The 24,955-nt window shown below is 36.4% G+C and overlaps 1 protein-coding gene across 4 annotated transcripts in view; it reads right to left on the reverse strand.

The window, feature by feature from the left end:
- The window catches only part of KHDRBS2 (KH RNA binding domain containing, signal transduction associated 2), a 713,761-nt gene that overhangs the window by 93,703 nt on the left and 595,103 nt on the right, over positions 1-24,955 (reverse strand). For all 4 annotated transcript variants that reach the window (XR_003437134.1, XR_003437135.1, XM_027126844.1 and 1 more), the window contains one exon: positions 5,706-5,788. Coding sequence is in view for 2 of the 4 variants with exons in the window: in XM_027126844.1 (XP_026982645.1) it covers positions 5,706-5,788 (83 nt within the window). In the remaining 2 variants the exon portion in view is untranslated. The remainder of the gene's footprint in view (positions 1-5,705; positions 5,789-24,955) is intronic.

Raw genomic sequence — 24,955 nt, forward strand, 5'->3', positions numbered from 1 at the left:
ATTCACAAATATAGGATTAAGGAAAGACTTTCAGAAGAGTTGGATTTTGAGGTGGATTTAGGAGGATGGGAAGAATTTAGTCACAGAAAATTGAATGGATAAGAAAGGGAAAAGAGAAGGTAGCAGAGTGCATAGAAAATATACTTTTACATATAAATTATACTTCATTAAGTCAAGATAAAATGTGTTTTCCAGATTATTCTATAACACCATTAAATTTTATACATAATTATGTTCAATTATCCTAGTATTCACTTTTCAAATATTCAAGATAAATTATTGTAATCCCCAATTTTTCCTTAGGGTGAATCAAACCCAGTTAAATCTAACCAGAATAAAGATGCAAAAAATTCCTCACTTTCAGAAAATTATTCCCAAATCTCTACAAATTGAATGTAGCTCTAAAGCTACATCAAGAAATGATTTTACTCTATTCTAGCAGTGCTTGTAGAGTGTGATAATTGTGTTTCTTCCAAATAGTTTCTGAAGCAAGTTACAGAACTTTATTATCACTATTTTTATGCACTAATATATAATGATGAGATAGAAATTTGATTGAAAATATTAACAAATGTTTTAAATACATAGCCAATTTGCATACTGTACTCTATTAGTGTCTGTGATGTGACACAAAACTTTCCTGCATCCTAAGTAGCTGTGCTGTGTTCCAATATGTAACTGGAACAGTTAAGAGAGCAGAAGCTCTTGGCTTTTTTATTTACCCTACTACAAAGTAACCAAAGACTCAAAGTAAAATGTTCATTTCCATAATTATATCTTAATTTATGCTGAGCTTTAAAGGTATCTGTTCACATGAGTTTTTTTTTTTTTTCTAATTGCCTAGAGTGGTTTCCCTAAATAGAATTCCCTTTCACCCCTTTCACTATGCTGTCCCCCAGGCCATGAAAATTTCACACTCATGCAATATGATGTATAGATATCCTACACTCCATAATGACCTTAAAGTGGTTTCTTTCTTTGCCAGTTCTCTCCTCCAAATATTACTTAATGCATTCAAATCTCTTTGGGTGCCAATAAGTTGATCAGTAAATGGTCAATGTTATGATTTTGTTTTTGTGACAATTAGTCCTATTGGTTTCTGAGAATCACATATAGGGGCAGATCATTTAACTAATTATCACATGGGTTCCTTTCCTATGAAATATGTAACTTATTTTCAGAAAAAATACTTAGGCAATTTATTTTTCTAAAGATGTATTTGTTTTATGCCAACTTTATTCATAATAGCAAAATATAGGAATAACTCAAATGTCCTTCAACTGGTGAATGAGGAAACTGTGGTACATCCATACAATGAAATGCTACACCATAATAAAAAGGAACAGAATACTAATACACACAAAAACATGAATAGATATGGAATTCATAAGAAACCAGACTGAAAATGCTACACTTTGTAATGTTTCTACTTATATGACATTCTAGAAAAGGCAAAACTATAGTGGCAAAAAGTGAACCATGGTTCCCAGGGCCTGGGGTGGAGGCCTAAAGAGCAATAAGGAAACATTTGGGGCTGATTAAATAGTCCTATATCATAATTTTGGTGGTGGTTACATGATAGTTTGTATTGGCCAAACTTATACAACTGTACCCTAAATGGGCAAATTTTACCATATGTAAATTATACTTCAATAAATCTAAATTTTAAAAAAGTAAAAATTCATTAGTATCACAAATTTTGAGCCTATATAAATTTATTCAATAATCTCTGAGATCCATTAAGAAAGGAAAGAAATTTTTTTTTGCTTTTTTCATTTGTAATTCACTTTTTTTTTTTTTTTTTTGCAGTACGCGGGCCTCTCACTGCTGTGGCCTCTCCCGTTGCAGAGCACAGACTCCGGATGCGCAGGCTCAGCGGCCATGGCTCACGGGCCCAGCCGCTCCACGGCATGTGGGATCTTCCCCGACCGGGGCACGAACCCGCATCCCCTGCATCGGCAGGCGGACTCTCAACCACTGCGCCACCAGGGAAGCCCTGTAATTCACTTTTATCTTTGATGATCTTCCCCCACCTTCATACCATATTTTATGAAAACATTTTGCTTCTATATAAGGATTGCAGGTGGTTTGAACTCAAAAGTGAGGAAGAAGGGCTTGGAGAAATATGATTTTTATAGACTGAATGTTTGTGTCCTCCCAAATTTCATATATTGAGCTTGTAGTTCACTTAAAAAATTTTTTTTATTTTCTACTGGAGTAGAATTGATTAACAACATTGTGTTATTTTCAGGTGTACAGCAAAGTGATTCAGTTATACATATACTTATATATATTCTTTTTCAAATTCTTTTCTCATTTAGGTTATTGCAGAATATTAAGCAGAGTTCCCTGTGTTATACAGCCTTGTTGGTTATCCATTTTAAATATAACAGTGTATACATGTCAACCCCAAACTCCCAATTTGTCCCTCCCACCTGTGCCCCTGGTAACCATAAGTTCATTCTCTAAGTCTGTGAGTCTGTTTCTGTTTTGTAAATAAGTTTGTTTGTACCACTTAAAAAATTTTTTTAACCTATTTATTGGAGTATAATTGCTTTATAATGGTGTGTTAGGTTTCTGCTCTATAACAAAGTGAATCAGCTATACACATACACACGTTCCCATATCTCTTCCCTCTTGCGTCTCCCACCCTCCCACCCTCCCTATCCCACCCCTCTAGGTGGTAACAAAGCACCAAGCTGATCTCCCTGTGCTATGTTTCAACTAGCTATCTATTTTACGTTTGGTAGTGTATATATGTCCATGCCACTCTCTCACTTTGTCACAGCTTACCCTTCTCCCTCCCCATATCCTCTAGTCCATTCTCTAGTAGTTCTGTGTCTTTATTCCTGTCTTACCCTTAGGTTCTTCCTGACCTTTTTTTTTTTCTTAGATTCCATATATATGTGTTAGCATATGTATTTGTTTTTCTCTTTCTGACTTACTTCACTCTGTATGACAGACTCTAGGTCCATCCACTTCACTACAAATAACTCAATTTCATTTCTTTTTATGGCTGAGTAATATTCCATTGTATATATGTGCCACATCTTCTTTATCTATTCATCTGTCATTGGACATTTAGTTTGATTCCATGTCTTGGCTATTGTAAACAGTGCTGCCATGAATATTGTGTTGCATGTATCCTTTCAAACCATGGTTTTCTCTAGATATATGCCCAGGAGTGTTGCTGGATCGTATGGTAGCTCTATTTTTAGTTTCTTAAGGAACTTCCATAATGTTCTCTATAGTGGCTTCACCAATTTACATTCCCACCACAAGTGGAGGAGAGTTCCCTTTTCTCCACACTCTCTCCAGCATTTATTGTTTGTAGACTTTTTGATGATGGCTATTCTGATCTGTGTGAGGTGATACCTCATTGTAGTTTTGATATGAATTTCTCTAATAATTAGTGATGTTGAGCATCTTTTCATTTGCCTGTTGGCCATTTGTATGTCTTCTTTGGAGAAATGTCTATTTAGATCTTCTGCCCATTTTTTAATTGGGTTGTTTGTTTTTTGATATTGAGCTGCGTGAGCTGTTTGTAAATTTTGGAGATTAATTCTTTGTTGCTCACTTCATTTGCAAATATTTTCTCCCATTCTGTGGGTTGTTGTTTCATTTTTTTTATGGTTTCTTTTGCTGTGTAAAAGCTTTTAAGTTTCATTAGGTCTCATTTGTTTATTTTTGTTTTTATTTCCCTTACTCTAGGAAATAGATGGACAAAGATATTGCTGTGATTTATGTCATATAGTGTTCTGCCTATATTTTCCTCTAAGAGTTTTATAGTATCTTGTCTTACATTTATGCCTTTGACCCATTTTGAGTTTATTTTTGTGTATGGTGTTAAAGAAGGTTCTAATTTCATTCTTTTACATGTAGCTGTTCAGTTTTCCCAGCACCATTTACTGAAGAGACTGTCTTTTCTCCATTTTCTCCATAGTCTTGCCTCCTTAGTTGTAGATCAATTGACCATAGGTGCGTGGATTTATTTCTGGGCTTTCTATCCTGTTCTATTGATCTATGTTTCTGTTTTTGTGTCAGTACTATCCTGTTTTGATGACTGTAGCTTTGTATTATAATCTGAAGTCACACAACCTGATTCCTCCAGCTCGATTTTTCTTTCTCAAGATTGCTTTGGCTATTTGAGGTCTTTTGTGTCTCCATACAAATTTTAAGATTTTTTCTTTTAATATTGATTCTTCCAATCCAAGGACATGGTATATCTTTCCATCTGTTTGTGTCATCATCCATTTCTTTCATCAGCCTCTTATAGTTTTCTGAGTACAGGTGTTTTGCCTCCTTTGGTAGGTTTATTCCTAGGCATTTTATTCTTTTTGCTGTGATGATAAGTGGGATTGTTTCTTTAATTTCTCTTTCTGATCTTTCATTCTTAGTGTATAGAAATGCAACAGATTTCTGTGTATTAATTTTGTATCCTGCAACATTACCAAATTCATTGATGAGCTCTATTAGTTTATTGGTAGCATCTTTAGGATTTTCTATATATCTGATCATGTCATCTGCAAACAGTGACAGTTTTACTTCTTTTCCAGTTTGGATTCCCTTTATTTCCTTTTCTTCTCTGATTGCCAGGGCTAGGACTTCCAAAACTATGTTGAATAAAAGTGGTGAGAGTGGTGGACATGCTTGTCTTGTTCCTGATCTTGGAGGAAATGCTTTCAGCTTTTCACCATTGAGTATGATGTTAGCTGTAGGTTTGTCATATATGGCATTTATTATGTTGAGGTAGGTTCCCTCTATGCCCACATTCTGGAGAGTTATTATCATAAATGTTGAATTTTGTCAAAAGCTTTTTATGCATCTATTGAGATGATGATATGGTTTTTATTCCTTAATTTGTTAATATGGTGTATCACATTGATTGATTTGTGTATACTGAAGATTCTTTGCATTCCTGGGATATATCCCACTTGCTCATGGTATATGATTCTTTCAATGTATTGTTAGATTTGCTTTGCTAGTATTTTGTAGATGATTTTCGCATCTATGTCCATCAGTGATATTGGCCTGTAATTTTCTTTTTTTGTGGTATCTTTGTCTGGTTTTGGTGGCCTCCAGAATGAGTTTGGGAGTGTTTCTTCCTCTGAGATTTTTTGGAATAGTTTCAGAAGGATAGGTGTTAACTGTTCTCTAAATGTTTGATAGAATTTGCCTGTGATAGTGTCTGTTCCTGGACTTTTGTTTGTTGGAAGTTTTTAAATCACAGTTAAGAAAGGAAAGGAATTCTTGATTCCATAGTATGTTTAAAGAATTTTCTTCTTTTTAGAGCACCAATAACATTTCCCTATCTTTTGTTTTAAAAATGAAAATTATGTTTCTGGGGAAAAAAATCCACACTGAACAAGTGCTTTGTTTTTATTGTTATCTTAATTATAAATTCACCAAAATAATATCTAAAAATAACAGTATTTTTATTAAATACAAGCTTGTTCAATGAGTTGATTTGTTATGATAATCATCTAGTCTTAAAAGAACACACTACTATTTCATTATTAGCAATTGCAAGATTATTATATTTTACATCTCACAGTCTAGTAAGCAACTGAGTAATTCAGAAGGACAACGAATAAACCCAGTGCTAGAAACTTTCACATAATGTAACTGATATTCAGATACAAGAAACAAAATAGCAGAATTAGAAGTCATCCTGAGAAGGATGTGTTAAACAACGTATACCTTACCTTTGTGCTTGGGTGGCATAGCTATTGTCATAAGTCTCATATGTCTGGTCATCGTATTCACCCCCATAGCCATCATCATAACCCTGAGGCAGAAAATGGTAGAAAGATGGATTAGCAATCAATTTAAGTAAATATGATCTGTTTTTGATTAATGAGATTTTATATCACTTTTCTTTTTTTTTTTTTTTTGTAGTACGCAGGCCTCTCACTGTTGTGGCCTCTCCCGTTGTGGAGCACAGGCTCCGGACGTGCAGGCTCAGTGGCCATGGCTCATGGGCCCAGCCACTCCGTGGCATGTGGTGTCTTCCCAGACTGGGGCACGAACCCGCGTCCCCTGCATCGGCAGGCGGACTCTCAACTACTGCGCCACCAGGGAAGCCTATTATTGAGATTTTATATAAGGTGACCTTAATTTAGTTTTTATGTGTGGTTACTCTGCATCATATTTTACTAGATTAACAATTTCCATACAACATTGAATAAAATTTCATCTCTCAGATTTTAATATTTAATAATTAAACTCAGCATATCATTGAAGTAGCAATACCTACTTCTGGATTTATTTAGAATTTTGAGCAATACTAATGAAAACAATTTTAAAATTTCAAAATATATATTTTTTGAAAAACTATGAGTAGATAAGAATAATTATGATAACCTAATGGTGACACTAATCTATTTGTTACAACCCTACTGGGATTTTTTTCTTCCTTAATAATAATCAAAATCATAATTAGGATTGTAACTAAAACCTGGATGCCTCAGTAAAGAAGATGTAGTAATTATTGTTTGAAAAAAAAGAAAGGAAAAATGTAAAGAAGAAAAGAAGGAAGAAAAGGGAAAAGGAAGGAAGAGAGGAAGGAAAAGGAATGAAATAAAGACATTTCACTTAGTTGTGCGTTCTACGGCTTTTAAATCTCATGAGTAAAATTATGTTGTGTGGTGGTTTAGTTATCTGACTAAATTCATGCTAACAAAGTTAATGCAGATTTGTGATTCTAGAATGTGCAAGCAAACTAGCAAATATACACTCCAGTTATACATTGCAAAACATTGATTTAGTTTTATTTCCCTTTGTGGTCATTGACTTTATTCTTAATCATAGCCATCCATCTTGATTACTCTCAACTTCTGAGAAAACCTTTAGCTCTTCTGCTTCTGTATCTTTGTTGCTGTATCGCTTTCCTTGGAATGTACTTCCGTCCCACCGTACCAATTCTGTAATTCCATTTCAATCTGGAGGCTTTCAAATCTCTCTCATTGTGTTCAGAAATTTAAAGAGAAAAAAGTGCAGATATGAAAGTTTCCATATTAATTTTGACTAAGACTTTTGAGTCCATTTAATCTGAAGACTAATATTTTTCATCAACTTAAGGAAGTTTTAAAAATGTTACTTCTTTATTACTTCCACATATGGTTTACCCATTATATAATGTTATTTTGAGATTTTCTGTCTAACCTCATTTTCTTGTATTTTTCCATTAATGATTTCCATTTCATCATATTTTTGCTCTGCAGTATGGAACAGTTTCTCCATTTGATCTTTGAATGTTCTAATTAAGTTCCTATTGATGTTTTAAAAAATTAATCTAAACTTAATTTTTGTATATGAAACTATTGCATAGAGATTATTTTAAAAGAGTACTGAAAGGTTTATGTCCAAAAATCAGCAGCTACTTGTCTTGTCCCTCTCTGACTTCCAGTTCTCATTTTGCATTTTTATCTATTATTTTAGTAGTATTTAAGCATTTATTTTTGTGTTATTAAGTAATATGTTTACATTTATGTTGTTTGATTTATGAATTTTAGTGGTCTTTCTATTGACTGGCAATTCATGTTGTGAAGGATTTAGTTCTATTGTAGACTCCTCCCAATATGTCTCCCTATAACTGTCTTCCTAATATAGTTTCATCATAATTTTTCATTAACTAGTAAATGTCTACCTTGTTACTGAGTAATAAATAATTATTATTCATAAATGATCCAAATAGATTAGTATAATTCTGTTTTATTTTCATATCTTTTTGTTTCTCCTAAAGTTTGTAATTGCTCATTCACTTTACTATTTTCTTGGTTTTCTATATTAGAATTATTTGTCTTCTATTGTCCCAATAGTTATCCTAATCTAGCAATAATATTTCCAAATATTCCAAAACATCAGATAATCTCTCACTTCCTTTTGTGCTTCATAGAGACCAACTCCCACAGGACCAGATCATTGCACTGGTCTAGACTGCTGAACTCCTGGGCCTGAAGGCAGAGTAGTTTTTCTCAAACCTCCCACCCACCACTGTTTGCATGGAATTCCCTTTTACCAAATTCCATCTTCTGCTTGTTCTCATTTCTTCCTGAAACATCTCTTTCAGTAAACTCTATTAAGAGGTATATTGGAGAGAAATATTTACATTCTCTCTCTCTCTCTCTCTCTCTCTGTCTCTCTCTCCTCTTTAGCTTCACTCTCCCTCCATAACTAGCTTCTATATTTTACTTTTTTGGGTGAAGAATTTAAATTATACAGAAAAGTTAAATAATAGTACAATGAATTCAACTACTCTTCAGCTAGATATGCCAATTTTGTCCCACCTACATTATCTCACTATATATATGTATGTGTATATATATATATATATATATATATATATATATATATATGTGTATGTGTGTGTGTGTGTGTGTGTGTGTGTATGTATAAATATTCTAAGCCGTGTGTAAGTCTGCTCCAGAAATATATTTCATCACTAAATAGCTCAGCTTGCATCTCCTGAGTATAAGGATATGCTCCTACATAGATACAATATTATTACTCCCTCAAAAAAGTTCACAATAATTTCATAATATCATTTACTGTGAAGTCCATAATTAAAGTTCTGTTATTGTCAAAAACAGGACTTTTATAGCTTTTAAAAATTTATTTATTTAATTTATTTATTTTTGACCATGTTGGGTCTTCGTTGCTGCACACTGGCTTTCTCTGGTTGTGGTGAGCGGGGGCTACTCTTGGTTGCGGTGCATGGACTTCTCACTGCGGTGGCTTCTCTTGTTGTGGAGCACGGGCTCTAGGTTCATGGGCTTCAGTGGTTGTGGCATGTGGGCTCCATGGTTGTGGCTCACAGCCTCTAGAGCACAGGTTCAGTAGTTGTGACAAAGGGCTTCATTGCTCTGTGGCATGTGGGATCTTCCTGGACCAGGGCTCGAACCCATGTCCCCTGCATTGGCAGGCGGATTCTTAACCACTGAGCCACGAGGGAAGCCCCTATTTTGTTTTAAATCAGAATCCAATCAAGATTCATGAATTGCATTTAATCATTATATATTTAGTCTTTTTGGAACTAGCATAGTCTTCCAGCCTTTTATTGCTTTTCATAACACTAACTTTTTGTGTAGTCTGGACCAGTGTTTTTGCAGACTGTCCCACATTCTGAATTTGTCTGATTATTCTCATAATTACATTCCCACTGAATAGTTTTGAAAGAACACTACATATGTGATATTGTGTTGAACATTTACAAATTTAAAAATTCTAGTTCCACACGACTGATTGGTTGAGTATAAAAGTTGAGGCTGAAGATTATTTTCAATCAAAATTTTGAGGGCTTTGATTCAATGTTTTCTATCATTACATACCTGTGGTCTTGAGAATTCCTGCTACTTGTATGTGACCTAGTTTTGTTTTGTCTCATTTTATTTTTTCCGTTTCTAGATGTTTTTACATTTTTCCCTGATGTTTTGAAATTTCCCAATGTTGTGCCCATGTGTGTGCATTTCCTTTTATTCCTTGTGCTGGGTACTTAATAAGCTCTCTCCATCTGGAAGCTTATACTCTCCAGTTCTGGGAAGTGCTTCATTTTTCTTCTCACTCTCTAGAACTCTCACTAGTGAGATGTTGGATCTTCTGGATTGGTGCATTAATTTTATCTTTATGTCCTATGTGATATCTCTTATTTTTTATTTTACTAATGAGAGAATTCTATAAATTCATCTTCCAACTATTCTATAAAATATCCACACATACGTTCTAATAACTATTAGGGTGTGGAGAGGAGATTTCCTTGTATCAGCATCCTATCCTCATCCCAAGGTCTCATCTCCTCTCGGGTAGAATAAGAGTTAACAATGCAGTTAGAATTCTCAGTGCTGCCACTGGCAGTGCCTGTTCCCAGCTCTCTATCCTGGGCATCCACGTGGGTCTGTAACTGGGGAATTAATGATATTTGCCACAGGTGTCTCTTTTCTAACACCCAGGCTATTGTTCTTCTGCCAAGTTTGGAAAAATTTAGCTTCTTTCATCTCCACGTCCTACTCAGGACTCAAGAGCTCTAACTTCCAACAGGAGGCAAGCAAGTTTTGTTTTGTCTTGTTCCTTTTTTTTTTTTTTTTTTGCAGTGTTTGTGTTCTATAGCAAAGGGATAGAATAGCCATGAGTGGCAGGTGCAGATCTTTGAGGCCTTCAGCCTCTTGAATTCCCTTCCTTTCTCCTATTTCTATCTGTTAAAATGCTACTGATTTCTAAAGGCTATTTACATTACGTGATTTCAGGAAGATTTTCCTGCTTCTACCAAGCATAAGGTAACCCTCTGCCCTCTGAATTTAATAGCCTGTTGTTTTCTTCTCACTGTTACCCACAATGTCTAAACGTATACCATATTTATTTTTCTATAATTTTCTCTTTTTAAATGTATGCTCCTGAAAAGCAAGTTAGTCCCTTTTTGGTGTCTTGTGATGCTTAGCATAGTGTATTCCATAGAGTATTCATTCAATAAATATGTATTGAATTGTTAAATTAGTACAAAGGAGACTATTCTCATCCAGTGTAGATATGGATTGACTCAAATCAATCACCACTGAAAAGGGAATATTACAAATGATGGATAGAGAGTAGTATTATATCTATTTATGAAGAATAGTTTTACCATTTGGCCTGTGGAAGAGTATTACATTTTCTTTCCTAATTTACACTTTCACTTTTTAAATATTAACACAGAAAATCCACAGAATAGGTGGAAATCTTTCCTGACAACCCACAATTTCCTAAAGCATATAGTGAAGTTGTCCATAAATACTTGTACTTTTGTAAAAGAGAAAGTAAATGTGGATACTTATACTTAATCTATTATTGTTTTCTACAATTTGATGTAAATATTTATGTGGTTTTCTTAGGACAGGTAAAAATATAGATCATGCTGGTGATGTTCTAAGGTAAATCACTAAAATAGATATGCTTCCAAAAGGACCAGTCAGTATCTGCAAGAGATTCAAATTAAGTAAGGGTATTCAACTAAAATATCAAAGCATAAAAGATCAAAAATTCTAAAAATTTTTCCCACTTTTGCTCCATTGTTTCTGCTGTTTCTTTTGAAGAAATTACTGGGGTATTATGTCCCAGCCTATTAACACATTTGTACTAATAAAAAGACTATTTTAGAAGTTACTTATTCTATCACAGTCTCAAAGTAGAATTTCCTAAAGAATAGAGGGTACATCTGATGTCCCAGTGAAGGAAAAACCTCCCTCTACAACTAAAAGTTTTAACTCTATTTCCTTCTAGTTGAAGACAGATGATTTGGCATCTCTCACAAAAAAGAAAATGCTCAAGGCGATAAGGTTCATTTCTTTTGGAGTCATGAAGAATATCCCTATTACCTAGAATTTCTTCATATTTATGAAGTTTTAAATTCTTTAGTTTTCTATATTTGAGCCAAATAAAAGCAGATCCTCATCGGATTTTTTAGGAAACACAATCTTGGCTATTTTCCAGATCTTCACCAGGTCCTGTGCAATTTACATAAGGTACAATATAAAATGTAGACCTGACATGAAGGCGTGAGAAATAATGAAAGAAGAGGACAAGTTCTCTGCAGTGTCCTGTGAATTTTAGATCACTTTATACATCTGAGTACTGGGCACAGCAACATACAGGATACATACGTATTACTATAAACACATGTTTTACAAATCCAGCCCTTTTCAAAGCTACTTTGGAAAATGTATTTCTTGGCACAAATATGCCTACTAGTTTTTTAATTTAAGGAGGTCATTTTGATCTAAACATCCCTTCCTGAACTATAATTTCTGCACAAATTTTGGGTTTTCAAAAGGAAATAATATTGGCTCTACAATAAGCTTAAAATAATAGTAATTCAGCAGACTTTATAAATATTAACCACTGAATTACCTATTATTCCTAGCAATAGAGACAAAAGAAGAATAAGACATAATTCCTGTCTTTTAGACATTCTCAACCAGTGATGTTTGAAAAAATTGTATGCACGTGTATGTATGTGTGTGTGCATGTATAATGTTATTATAAATTTTAATGACATAAAGCTCAGTATTTACAAATAAAAACAAATACATTTAATTTATATTTAAAATTTATATTTCATTTACATTAAAAATAAAATTTATAGCACTCAATTTAAAGATAAAATATAGAATTTATTGTAACTTCTGTACACATATAACTTCAGTGTGACTTGCTATTTCTTGAAAAATTCACTATCAATTTTTATAATTCTGTTGTTACAATAACACCACTATAAATCACAGCACAGATAAGATAAATACTTGATTACTCTTTGATTCATCAGAGACAGCCCTGTATTGATGAACATGTATAAATCTGACATTAATGTCACTTGAAATTTTCATTTATGTTGACAAGCAAAATGAAAAGGAAGCCTCAAATATGCATGTCAGAACTTTACTCATTTGTCATTTTTGTGAGCAACTTTGTTCTGAATTGGACAATGTTTTTTACACACTAGAAGGATATTTCCTCAATTTCGTGTTCTGGTCACAATATAAGGGCTACAGACATAGCAGACTTGTAAGTTAAATCTGCTTTATTAACATTTTCTCCATCATTTTCTTGTCTACATAATCACAGTAACAAAAAATCAAGTCCTGGTTTTTAGCATTTGCCAGTATCTGTGGTGTAAATATTCTTTCTATGGCTGATTTCAAGATAGCAATATGATATCCTTAAAAACAAATTTGGGAAGAGGTAAACAGTAGCACACCATATATTATTTCTGCCATACAGAACAACAGACATAACCTTAAGCATAGAGTGTAATGAAACAATTAGATAATAATGAGCTTTTAAATATTAACCCTTTGTCTTTAATATAATTTATTTAATTTTAAGTTTATGAAATTTAATTTTTAATAATGGCTGTGTTTAACAACCAATTCATGAAATTCCTGGAAATTTTACAAGAGATCTTGTGAGCCAGCACAAGTCAGCTCTAGCACAGCGCTGCTCTCAGCTTACTAGAGGAGATCAACTGGTATATAAAAAAAATTGAAATAGAAGTGGAAAGTGCTTCAATAGATTATATAATAGGGGCTATGACATCACATTGGAAGGAATGCATAAATCTGTCTGGAGATTTTAGGTGGAAATTATCAGGGAAGGCCTTATTTGAGATGGTTATTTGTGGATAAATATATTTTCTAGAGGGACAAGTGGGTAGTGGCAGAGCATTCCAATTTCCAAGTGTGAATGCATGGCAACTTGAAAGAAAATACTGTTTGGTGAACCACTAGCAGTTGGATCTAACTAAAACACAAATGCCTAAGAAATGATAGGCAGTTGGGCTAAAGAAGTAGGTAGGAGTCAGGTCTGAAGTGCTTCCTATGACACAGCAAGGATTTTACTTTTTATCCTATAGGGAAGAAAGCCATGGAAAGATTTCTTCCCTATAGGCCATGGAAGAAAGATTTCTTCCCTATAAGCCATGGAAGAAAGCCATGGAATTACAATATATAGATCTATCTGCATTTTGTTACATTCATTTGACTCTTTAAAAAATTCCAAGTCTTTTGGAACTAGGCTCCATTTTTCCCATTTTCTTGACTAAGTTAATCATAGTTACTATAAAACCCCTGGATGATAACTCCAATGTCTGAATCACTTGTGTCTTTATTTTTCCTCTTGGTTTCCTCATGCCTTATAATTTTATTTACTGAATTCTTGATATTGTCTATGGAAATTTGTGAAGGGTTTTGCCTGATAATATTTTCTTCCAAAGAGGATTAAGTGTTCCCCTGGCAGGCAGTTAGGATAGCAGCAGATAACCTTGATGCCATGGAGAGATGGTTTTAGGTAATTGTATAGAGAAGTTGGAAGCTTAGGCAGTCTGGGCTAGAGATATAGCTCTGGAAGTGATCAACATAAAGATGACAGTTGAAATTACAACCGCTATTCAGGGTGTCTACTGAGAGGAGAAATTTAGGCTACACCATGCCCTACATGAAGCCAGTGTTACGAGAGCCCCCCTTCCCATGTTTAATTGTCCTTTATCTCACTAGGAAATAAAGGCACAAGCTGTTATAAATATAATCCTGTTTTCTTCAAGAAGATCCCACTTTAGAAAGAAAATCAATCTTGAATTTATAAAAAGATATGATATTTCTCTAAAGGCCTGTTGTAAAATCCCCATGCCAGTGTATGTTTTGGACATTAACCTGTAAGGATCTCTGGCTGTTCCTGGGTATACATTACCACCTCACAGATACCAAATCAAAAATTCTTCCAAAAATGGAAAAATAAACAGAATATGTATTAAATTTCTTCTAGATACAGAGTTTTTCTAATCAACATGCATTTATGAAGTTTTTGAAGATTTTCTGTAACTAAGAGAATCATCATACAAAATAGTTCAGAACATTTCTTACCATATATTCTGGAAAATGCACGTTTCCAAAATATTATGTTACTGAGAGTTTGGCTAACTGCTATTGTACTGGATTTACCTATGTTAAAAGTTAAGTTGGATCATATAAAATTGCCATTTTTGTAGATACAAAAAATATGTATTTGAACTGTAGTTAAACCTAATACTAACACTAGAAACTATAAAACTGACATGTTTTTGTCAACTAAAGAGAAGCAAAAATATCTTGTGATGCTAATAAGTTATTGTGGCTTTCAGAAGAAAATCTTTTTTGAAATTTAAATAATATGAAATGTCATCCTGACTCTGCTTTGTGCCCACAGTTTCTTCAAAGACTTTTCAATTTAATAGGCCTTGGTGACAGGTTTAGAATTTGGTCATTATTTTCATTTGGGGTTTTATTTCTGTAAAAGGTCAGCAGGTATTAAAAGAAAATAAATGAAAATAATGCAGAATTTTCTAATAAAATTGAGAATTCAGCAGATATTAAAAGAAAATAAATGAAAATAATGTGAAATTTTCTAATACAATTGAGAGAAAAAGAAAATAAAGTCGAACATGCAATCAAAAACCATAAAGTATTCCAGAATTAAGTAATTTAACTATGAGGGTCAAGATCATAAATTTGTCACCAAAATCTAAAATTCTAGGCACAGAAGAAATTTGCAAATGCTGCCCTTTAATGTTATTGAATACAATTAACAGGTCATATGAGAACTTGACATTTAACTTTCTTTATGAAGTGTGGTTAATTCTTATAAGCATATGTTCCTTTCTGGATGAGTTAAACCATAAAATGCATAGCATGTCCACTTCATATATATTTCTTGTTACTACAAAAGCACTTCATGGTAATAATTCAAATTAAAAAAACATATCATGAAATATTAAAATAAAATCTGTACATGAAATGCCAATATTTTAATAGTCAATATTCTCTTAGCATGTAAATGATCAGTGTTTATGACACGTATCTGATTGATCATGGATTTTTATACTTTCTCATGTTTCTTTTCTTAAAGGTTTAATTTTTATGTGAATATCTCCCTACATTTTTATCATACATTCTCTGCTTGATATATGGATGAGTTTCTTGTAAAATAGAATGATTTTAATAGTATCTCCCATCTCTTTTTTCCACTAAAAGAATAGCTTCCTATTATGGATTGCTGTCTTGTGTGGAACAGTGTGGCAATGGATAAACTGCCCCTCCACCCCCAGCTTTTGTTACTGATGCAGCTTGCTCACTCTCTGTGGGAAATCATTATCTGTTCAAAACCATCCTAAGCCTGAATGTGTCCACACAGCGAATGGGGAAACACTAAAACTAATAGTCTAGCTTTACAATGTGGCAATACTTAATTTTCTGAAAGTTTTATATGGAAAACAATAAATAAGTCTCTAATAAATGGGGAATGTATTCTATTATAGCTTCATCTGCTATGGGGTTGCAGATATGTGTTTTATATTGCTATTTTAGGCTACAAGAAACCAAAGCATGAAAAGTCGTTAACATCATCATAGCTATCTCATTCAACCTGTGCATGGCAGGGATAAATTAGAAAAACAAAACAAAACAAAACAAAACAAAATAAAAAAGAATCCAATAATTCAACTTCCCATAATGACTCCTGCCACACTTCTTGGTAATATTATTTTTGTTGCTGAAACAGGGATTTTATAGTTTGTGCAAGACTATGATGGCATGATGTATCTATTTAATATTTTTCAATATTTCTTTCCCAAAGTATCTTTACTGGCACTTTTCAGTTAGAAGGCAATTTAAGAATCCATCATTTTACATTCATAAATACAACAATTTTGGCATTTTGTTTTACATAATTATCATTTTCTAATAAATTATGCATCAGGCAAATGTATATCAAAATGAAATAATAATTTCATATAAACCAGTTGAGTAATCTTCATTCTTACAATGGCTTTTTCCCTGTTATATGGTACCATATCTAACAAAAATTCCTTTATTATCCTGAGAGGAAGACATTTCTGATCTCTTTGCAATTTCTGTGATTAGAAAATACTAAGATATGACAATGCCCTTTATTCATCTTTAACCTTTTGACTTACAAGTGAAAAACATGAGTTGTCTTTTAAAACTTGGTCCTGCACTGAGTCATGACAGCATTACTAATTTTATTTTTCTGGAATGTTTCGTTTCAGTAGTGCTTAGTTTCATGGAGAAAATGTAAGTATTCAAGTTAACTATGTCATTAATAATTGTTTAATTCAAGTTAACATTGTTTGAATAGGAAGGGGGGTCTCATTGCTAAATTAGGTTTAGTTTTGATTTTTAATCTTCTTTTGAAACTATTCTCTCCTACTCTAGTCAGGGCCTGCTTTATTTGTTTGTTTGTTTCCACATAGCTCAGGCTCTCCCGTGGGGCTGGTGACTCAGGGCTTCCTCCAAAACCAGCAGCCCTGGAGGCAGGCAGTATGAGCAGGGAGGGACCCTTCATCTCTACTGCAACCACACAAGCTATAGTTTAAGTTTACATGAGATTTATTTGAAAAATTTAGTCTAAAAATGTTACAAATGTGTTGGTGTACAGCATTCTGCATTATTAAACAATTTTACGTGTTCTATTATTAAAACTAACAAATGTAAGCTACTGAGGCCAGAAATATCAGTTTGCCATTTAAAACCCCAAATTTCCATCAAAGGATAATTCAAATTGCCATATTATTCTATTAACTATTCATTTTCTCTGTGGTGATTCATTTCTTTCCAAATTTAATATTGTGTTGGCTTATAATGTTATAGCTCCTATTGTATTTCCTACATGGAGGCTTCATACATACTAGGGCCATGCAGTCCAATAGATCTTTCTGTGATGATGGAAGTTTCCATGTTCTGTGCTGTCACTGGTCAGACGTGGCTTTTGAGCACTTAAATGTGGTTAGGGTAACTGAGGAACTGAATTTTTAATTTAATTTAATTGATTTAAATTTAAATTTAAGTAGCCACATGTAGCTGTTGGCTACATGGATGCTGAAGCACTTGTGAATAAACATATTTGAAATACTCAGCTGTCCAGAGATTTTTTACATGTCTTTTTTTTCAGTTTGAGACAGGCTGGGACCTGGGACACTTTGCACCTGGACAAACCTCTCCTCAAGCAACAAAATACAAAGAAACTGTATGGGACTAAAAATAACTGCATGCATGTGCAGTTGGGGCAAATTATGGACAAAAAGATACAAAAAGACTAAAAATAGTCAACTGCCACTTCTGAAGATCCAGGAGAAAAAAAAGGGTGTTGGGAGCAAAAGCAGGGTACTACACATGCCCTCTGCACACAACACCACCTAAGGGGTGGGCAAGCCACCTAAGCCACCTCTCCAGCCCAACCCCTGGACACACCCCTACCCTCACCCCATATAAGGAACAAGCTCACTGCCCCGCCCAGCGAGTGAACAATCAAGTGAACCTGTTGTTTGTTCTCGCTTCCCCCTTCTGCAGGAGGGTTCCCAATAAAGCCTTGCCTGAATTTCTTGTCTGGCTTCTAGCCAATTTCTGTTGACTGGGGAAGGCCAACAACCCTGGTTGGTATCAGATTTATGGCACCCAATGTGGGTCAGGTGTCCCCTTCTTGGGAGAGGATCTGGGTACCTCCAGGACCACCAAATAAAGCTTCCCCATGGGTGACAAGTGGCCACCTGAACCTCTTGTTTCAGTGTCACTGGATTTGGTAAGTCTGCCTTCCTGGCCCCTGGGGACCTCAGTACCCTCATTCAGCCTACACTTTCCCCTCCCCCTTGTCTTTTCCCTCTCCTGAAATCTCTCCACTTCTCCTCTCTCTGTCCTCTTCTCTCTCTGTCCTCTCTTACCTCTGTCCCCCGCTTCTGAGAGACTGGATATTGGCAGCTACAGCCTCACTCCTCTCAGCTTGTGAGACCATGCTCCCTCTGGCCGGCAAGGGCTCCCCTTGATGGTTACAGAGGTGGGAGAGGCGTGCCTCACACCGTGCAGACCCTGGTCCAGCAGCCTCTCCCTGATAGGAGATTTATGAGAGTGATAGGGGGTTAAACCTCATATCATGAACTGGCTGGATGTCCTATCATCCCAGTATTCTCACCTGTATTTTCCTGCTGTCTCTTTCCCTTTTTCAGTCTTTTCTGTCCCTCCCCCGCTTCCCCCTCCCTGGATCCTTATACCTGAAGTCTCTGCCAAAATTGTGGGCATGGTGGAGCATTTAAACCTTGAAATACAAATGCAGCGCACTTTCCCTGAGATTCCATGCTTGGCTTACTTGGTGGGATTTTAAAAAACAAAAAAGAAAAGAAAGGAGCTTGCATTTTTCCCTCCTCTGCTTTTGCAGTGTAACTATTCTTTCTGCCTGAGCTCTAAGGTCTTGCATCTGTCTCTTCTGCTTTGTAGTGTAACTATTCTGCCTGGGCTTTCAGGAACTACCTGATTCATCTGTAGTCTCCCAGACCAAGGGAAAAAATGGGCCATTTTAAATTCAAGTGGGAAACTATGAGGTCTCTGGTTCTGTATTTATGGAAAAATTAACTTGTAAATGATCTGTATTTAATTGGTTTAAGGAAATGGAGTGCTTATACACATTCTCAGAAACATAAAGGAGGCTCACCAGAATACATTTTGGGTTAATGTGATCTGGGAAATATTCAATATCTAATTAATCTCTGGTATTAGACATAGCTTAAGCTTGTGGGTTTAATTAATGCAAATCTGTCTTTAGAGTCATCAACATTAAGTATAATACTTTTATTGTACCTATGGTTACTGAAAGTCAATAAGTGCATATTGTTTCAGTTATAAAATCTGTTAATATGGAAAATAACCTGATATGATTAAACTTTTAAGTAAATGTTACTGAGATAAGAGCGTTTTGGTAAACTCTATAGGAATAATTATGTTTTGGAAACGTCCATTTAAATAGTCCCTCCAAACTTTGTAACTTAAAACTAAATTAAGTTAAATGATAGGAATTCATTGAATATCCAGGCCATTTCAAATAAGATAAAATATTGGGAACATTAATTGTTAAACAGGTCTAAATTTACCTACTTTTGTCTTCTTGTGAGAGAGAAACTAAAGTTATTTGGTGTCACCTTGAGATGTTCTCTACCAATTTACAGAATGCTAATGTAAATGACAGTTCATGGTTGCTTAAGGAAAGTAGGATGTGTGTTTTCAGAAAGAAATGTATGAGGAATGGAAATATATTTTGTTAATGGAAAAAGGGTGAGTTTGTTCCAAAGCTGGTTATTTCTGAATGGAAAGAATAAGAGACTTTCTGGCTACAGAAATTTGCAGGTTTGTGGAAGAGGAACATTGAGAAAAGCATTTTGTATGTGGTCAGGACTTTCTAAGGTGGGATTAAATTTAATTAGGTAAATGGATTTTATTATGAGTAGGCTGATGCAGGACTGGATTTGGTTTCTCTCTCTCAAAAGAGAACAAAGTTTTCCTGGAATGCTGTTTTTGATAACAGATTGTATGAGTTTCTGTGCCTTTAAATGATCTGTATTTACTTTTGAAATCTTTTTTTTTTCACCTTAGTCTAGGAATAATGGTTTCACAGCCACCTATGATTCTAACTGACCAAGTGTTTGTAAAGCTTTTTGAAATTTTTGACAGACATCCCAAGTATCAAATTCTAATTAAAGTTCTTTTGAGCCCCCCCACCAGCTAACTTTGGGGTGCTTCAAAGGGCCCTTGGAGAATCCTAAAGAGAGGTCCTAAACTAATTGGGTTCATTTTGTATGTTAAATTACATGGGAAACATTGTCCAAACTCACTGTTCCTTGTGTCAGATGGAATCATCAGGCTCTCCCCAATTTTTATCACAGCTGCCAAACAAATAGGAGATAGGGTTTTGGGTTCTTCTGCTGTCTAGTCTCTCACCTTACTCTATGCACAAAAAATTCCCTGTGGGAATACTCCTACCTCTAGGCCCTCAGGTCTTGACCCCTGTGGCATTTTCCATTGCGCCCAACTCCAATTCCTCCAGGAGTTCCTTTTTGTACCTCTAGGACCCCCTTCACTCTAGGCCTTGGCAGCCCATACCTCCTTACAGACTACCTATTGGGCTGGCCACTTCCAAGCAGCCCACATCCTTTAATAAGGCTTCACAGATGCTCAATCTCGAGGAATACACCCTGACATAGGAAAAATTGTTATAGGACATAAGCATTATGGACACCAGATCTCCATCAAAGAGAGTCCTGTCAATGCACTGGCACTGGTTCAAACATCCCCTATCGGGGCCCCCTTGTGCGAGGGACTGGGTTAACCAGAGATGTCTGGTTAGGCTATGGGAGAATAGAGGGCCCTCAAAATCCCATTAGGTAAGATGAGAATTTGGAGGACACTCTAATCCCCTTCTGACAAAAGCCTCCTAATAAATGTCTCTGAGATTACAGACTTCATTTCTAGGAGTGCTCTTGGTTGCAGGTTACTCAACATAGGAGGATCCCCTTCTAAGCCAGAAGAAACACCTCTGGAATATATTCTTAAAAATTGGAAATTTAAAGAAATAGAAGGGCTGGAAAGGGAAAATTTTTAACTTTACTAACACTGCCTGGCCTTTATATAAGTTTGGGGATAGAGAAAAATGGCCTGAAAATGGGTCTCTAAATTACAGTACCATCTTGCAATTGGATCTTTACTCTCATAAGATGGGAAAATGGACTGAGGTTCCCTATATCCAAGCCTTCACAGTCCTTTACCAAAACCCCACTCTATGAGGCTCCTTAATCAAAAGCCAGGGTAATCAGAAAACACTCCCAACATTTTAGATGATCTCCTTCTAATCTTCCCCAATTTTCAGGGAGGGGGGAAATCAAGTTTCCCCTGCTTCTCTAGAGCCACCTGATTCTCCAGAGCCACCTACTTACCTGGAGGCACCTACTTCTTCAGATCCCTCTGACCAATCTCAAACTCCACCTCCCTATGTCCGTTTATACCCTCCATTACCCTAGGAGGGAGAGACAGGTCTCTCCAGGGTAACTCATAGTGGAACTTCCTATCACCCAGGATCAGGAAAAATAGGCCCTATTAGGGAAGTGGTAAATGGTGAAGGGACAATTAGAGTACATGTGCCCTTCTCTTTAACTGATTTAGCCCAAAGCAGAAGAGACTGGGCTAATTTTCTGAAGACTGTAGTATGTTTGCTGAAGGGTTTCAGACCCTAACTCAGGCCTTTGATTTAACTTGGAAGGATGTCCAAATAGTCCTGTCTACTTGCTGTAACCCTGAGGAGAAACAGATTTGGGGCAGCAGCCCAGGGGCACGGTAGCCAGCTTGCCAATCTCAACATTTTTTTAAGGGTGGAGACGCAGTCCCAAATCAGGAGCCCTGTTGTAATTATAATTCCCAGGATGGAACAGAGGGCAGGAAGCACATGATCCAATGTGTATTAGAAGGGATGAGAAAGTGTATCAAAAAGCCAAAGGGTAAAGGAGTGACCCAAGAAGAAAAAGAAAATCCAGCCCTCTTTCAGGGATGGCTTGTGCAGGTTTTTGAAAATTTACTAACATTGAACCATCCACTCCCTAGGGTCAATCCCTGCTGGGAAAACATTTTATCAGCCAGTCTACCCCTGATATTAGGTGGAAACTCTAAAAGTTACAATTAGGCTCACAAACACCAATGCCCCAACTTCTAGAGGTGGCCTTTGGGGTATTTAATAATCGAGATCTAGCTGAGGAGGAAGAGAGAACCTGACATGAAAACAAGCAGGCCAGGGCTCAAGCTAAACTCATGGCCACAGATGTCAGCCATGCCTTGAAACCTCAGGACAACCCAAGGGGGCCAAGGAAGTTTAACCATCTGCCTGGAGGTAAAGCCAGCAAGGGAGGATGCTTCAAATGTAAGTCAACTTGCCACTGGGCCCAAAAGTGCCAAAAAGAGCTCTCTGGCTCATGCCCAGTCTGCAAACAAACCAGTCATTGGAAGTGGGAATGCCCTCCATCCTGAAGGAGAAGGGGGGCTCCCAATTCCGAGATGGCCATGTTGGGTGACTGACGTGGCTAGGGGATTCTGGTGGCTTCCCCCCATGAGATGTCTATCTCCATCAAGGAGCCCTGCATAGTCCTTGATGTGGCAGGTAAGAAAACCATTTTTTTAATTGATATGGGAGCCACTTACTCTTTCCTGGTCTCTCATGCTGGGCCTCTTTTTTTCAAAAGCTGTACTGTGACTGATGTCAATAGAAAGCCTCGCACCCATTTCCTCACTGGGCCTCTCACTTGCCAATTTGAACAGCGTTTGATCTCACATGGCTTTTTGGACGTGCCTGAGTGTCCTACCCCACTACTGCGGAGAGACCTTATGGGCTCCCTTGGAACCACATTACAATTAGGAGGCCCCAAGCAGTCCTTTTTCTTGACTCTGACCAAGACAAATCAGCTGGAAGAACAAGGGTCTATTCCCAACCATATTCTACACACAGTAAACCCAGCAGTTTGGGACAAAGGAATCCCTGGGAAGGTTATAAGTGCCTAACCTGTAAAAATTAGCCTTAAGCCAGAAGTCACTTATCCTAACAAGAGACAGTACCCCATAAAGTTGGAAGCAAAAAAAGTTTGCAACCTCTCATAGATAAATTCTTAAAATATGGCCTCTTAGTGCCCTGTCAGTCTCCATGCAATAACCCCTATTCTGCCGGTTGTTAAGCCAAATGGGAAATATCGAATGGTACAAGACCTTAAATCAGTAAATGATGTAGTGGTCCCTATACATACTCTTGTGGTCAGTCCTTATAATATATTAGTCCAGATTCTTGGAGATGCCAAATGTTTTACTGTGCTTGACCTCAGGATGCCTTCTTTTGCATCCCAGTTCATCCCTCATCACAGTATCTGTTTGCCTTCGAGTGGACTAACCCCCGCTATGGACAAATGCAACAATATACCTGTACAGTATTGCCCCCAGGGGTCTTAAGACAGCCCCACTTGTTCGTCCAGGCCCAAGGAAAGAGCTAAGGGAAATACACCTAAAAGAAGGGGCCATTCTACAATATGTAGACATATTAATATGTAGTCCCACCATGGAGGCCTCAGCTCAGAATACCATTGAAGTCCTTAATTTCCTTGGGGCCCAGGGCTACAGTGCCTCCCAGGGAAAAAAAAAAAGCACAAATCTCAAAACAACAGATTATATATCTGAGATATATTATAAACCCTGGAAGTAGACAGTTCTCGCCAGATAGAGAACAAGCTATTTTAGGCCTAAGCTCCCAAAAGACAAAATAAAACTTTGTACTTTCTCAGGCATGGCAGGATTTTGCAGAATTTGGATTCCAGGATTCAGACTAATGGCTAAGCTTCTATACAAAGCCACTAAAGGCCCAAATACAGAACAATTACTTTGGACTGGAAAACAAGAAAAGGCTTTTAATAATATCAAACAGGCCCTCACCAGAGCTCCTGCTCTGGGTCTCCCCAATTTAAAAAAAAACCGTTTGTGTTGTACATAGCTGAAGAACATGGAACAGTTCTGGGGGTCCTTGTTCAAAAGCTAGGAGAAGTTCCTCAGCTTATAGTCTATTTTTCCAAACAACTAGATTCCGTGGCCTGAGGTTGGCCTGGCTGCCTCTGGGCAGTAGCTGCCACTGCTTTATTAGTGGAAGAAGCTAACAAACTTACCTTTAAATAGCTGCTGGAAGTCCAGACCCCTCATCAAGTACAAGGGATTTGGAGATTAAAGGCCACCACTAGTTAACTGGAGGCTGCGTTACTAAGTACTATGCATTACTCCTTGACTGTCCAAAAGTAACCCTCAAAACTTGCCACACCCTCAACCCAGCTATAGTAATGCCCACAGAAAGCCCAGAACTAACACATTCCTGTCTTGAAACACTTGACCTGGTTTATGTCTGCAGACCTGATCAAACAGACCAGGCCATAGAAAACACTGAGGAAGAATAGCTTATTGATGGCAATAGTTTTGTTAAAGATGGAGTCAGGAGGGCAGGGTGTGCTACTGTGAGTGTTCATAGTGTTATGGAAGCAAAACGTTTGTCACCCAACACTTCAGCCTAGAGGGTTGAGCTTACAGCCCTAACTTGAGCCTTAACCTTAGGGAAAGGAAAATTATAAATATATATACAGACTCAAAATATGCCTTCCTTGTTTTACATGTCCATGGAGCTGTCTGGAAAGAAAGAGGACCTTAAAATGCAAAAATTCCCCTTTAAAATATGGGGCTGAGATTTTACATCTCATAGAAGCAGCTCAAAACCCAGAACTAGTAGCAGTCATTCACTGCCATGTGCACCAAAAGGAAAATTCTCAAATTACCCAAGAGAACAACAGGGCAGATGGAGAGGCAAAGAAAGTAGCCCTGATGCACATACCATGTAGAAACCAACATTGACAAAATTCAACAACAAGCCATTTGGCTTCAGCAGACAATTAACCACCAATCCTCGCTAATCAATATGGGCAGGGAAATTGAAAACGGTTCTCTAGTTTGTTCTCTTGGAACCCACAAGGTTTAAAAAACTTTCTGACAGGAGGTTTTCATTTTATTACCCTTTTCTTTTCAGTCATATTTTTTCTAGTACTGCATTGTCTTCCCTA

The sequence above is a fragment of the Aethalodelphis obliquidens genome, unplaced genomic scaffold, assembly GCF_003676395.1.
Source record: "Aethalodelphis obliquidens isolate GAN/ISIS:26980383/991018 unplaced genomic scaffold, ASM367639v1 scaffold31, whole genome shotgun sequence".
NCBI classification, from domain to species: domain Eukaryota; kingdom Metazoa; phylum Chordata; class Mammalia; order Artiodactyla; family Delphinidae; genus Aethalodelphis; species Aethalodelphis obliquidens.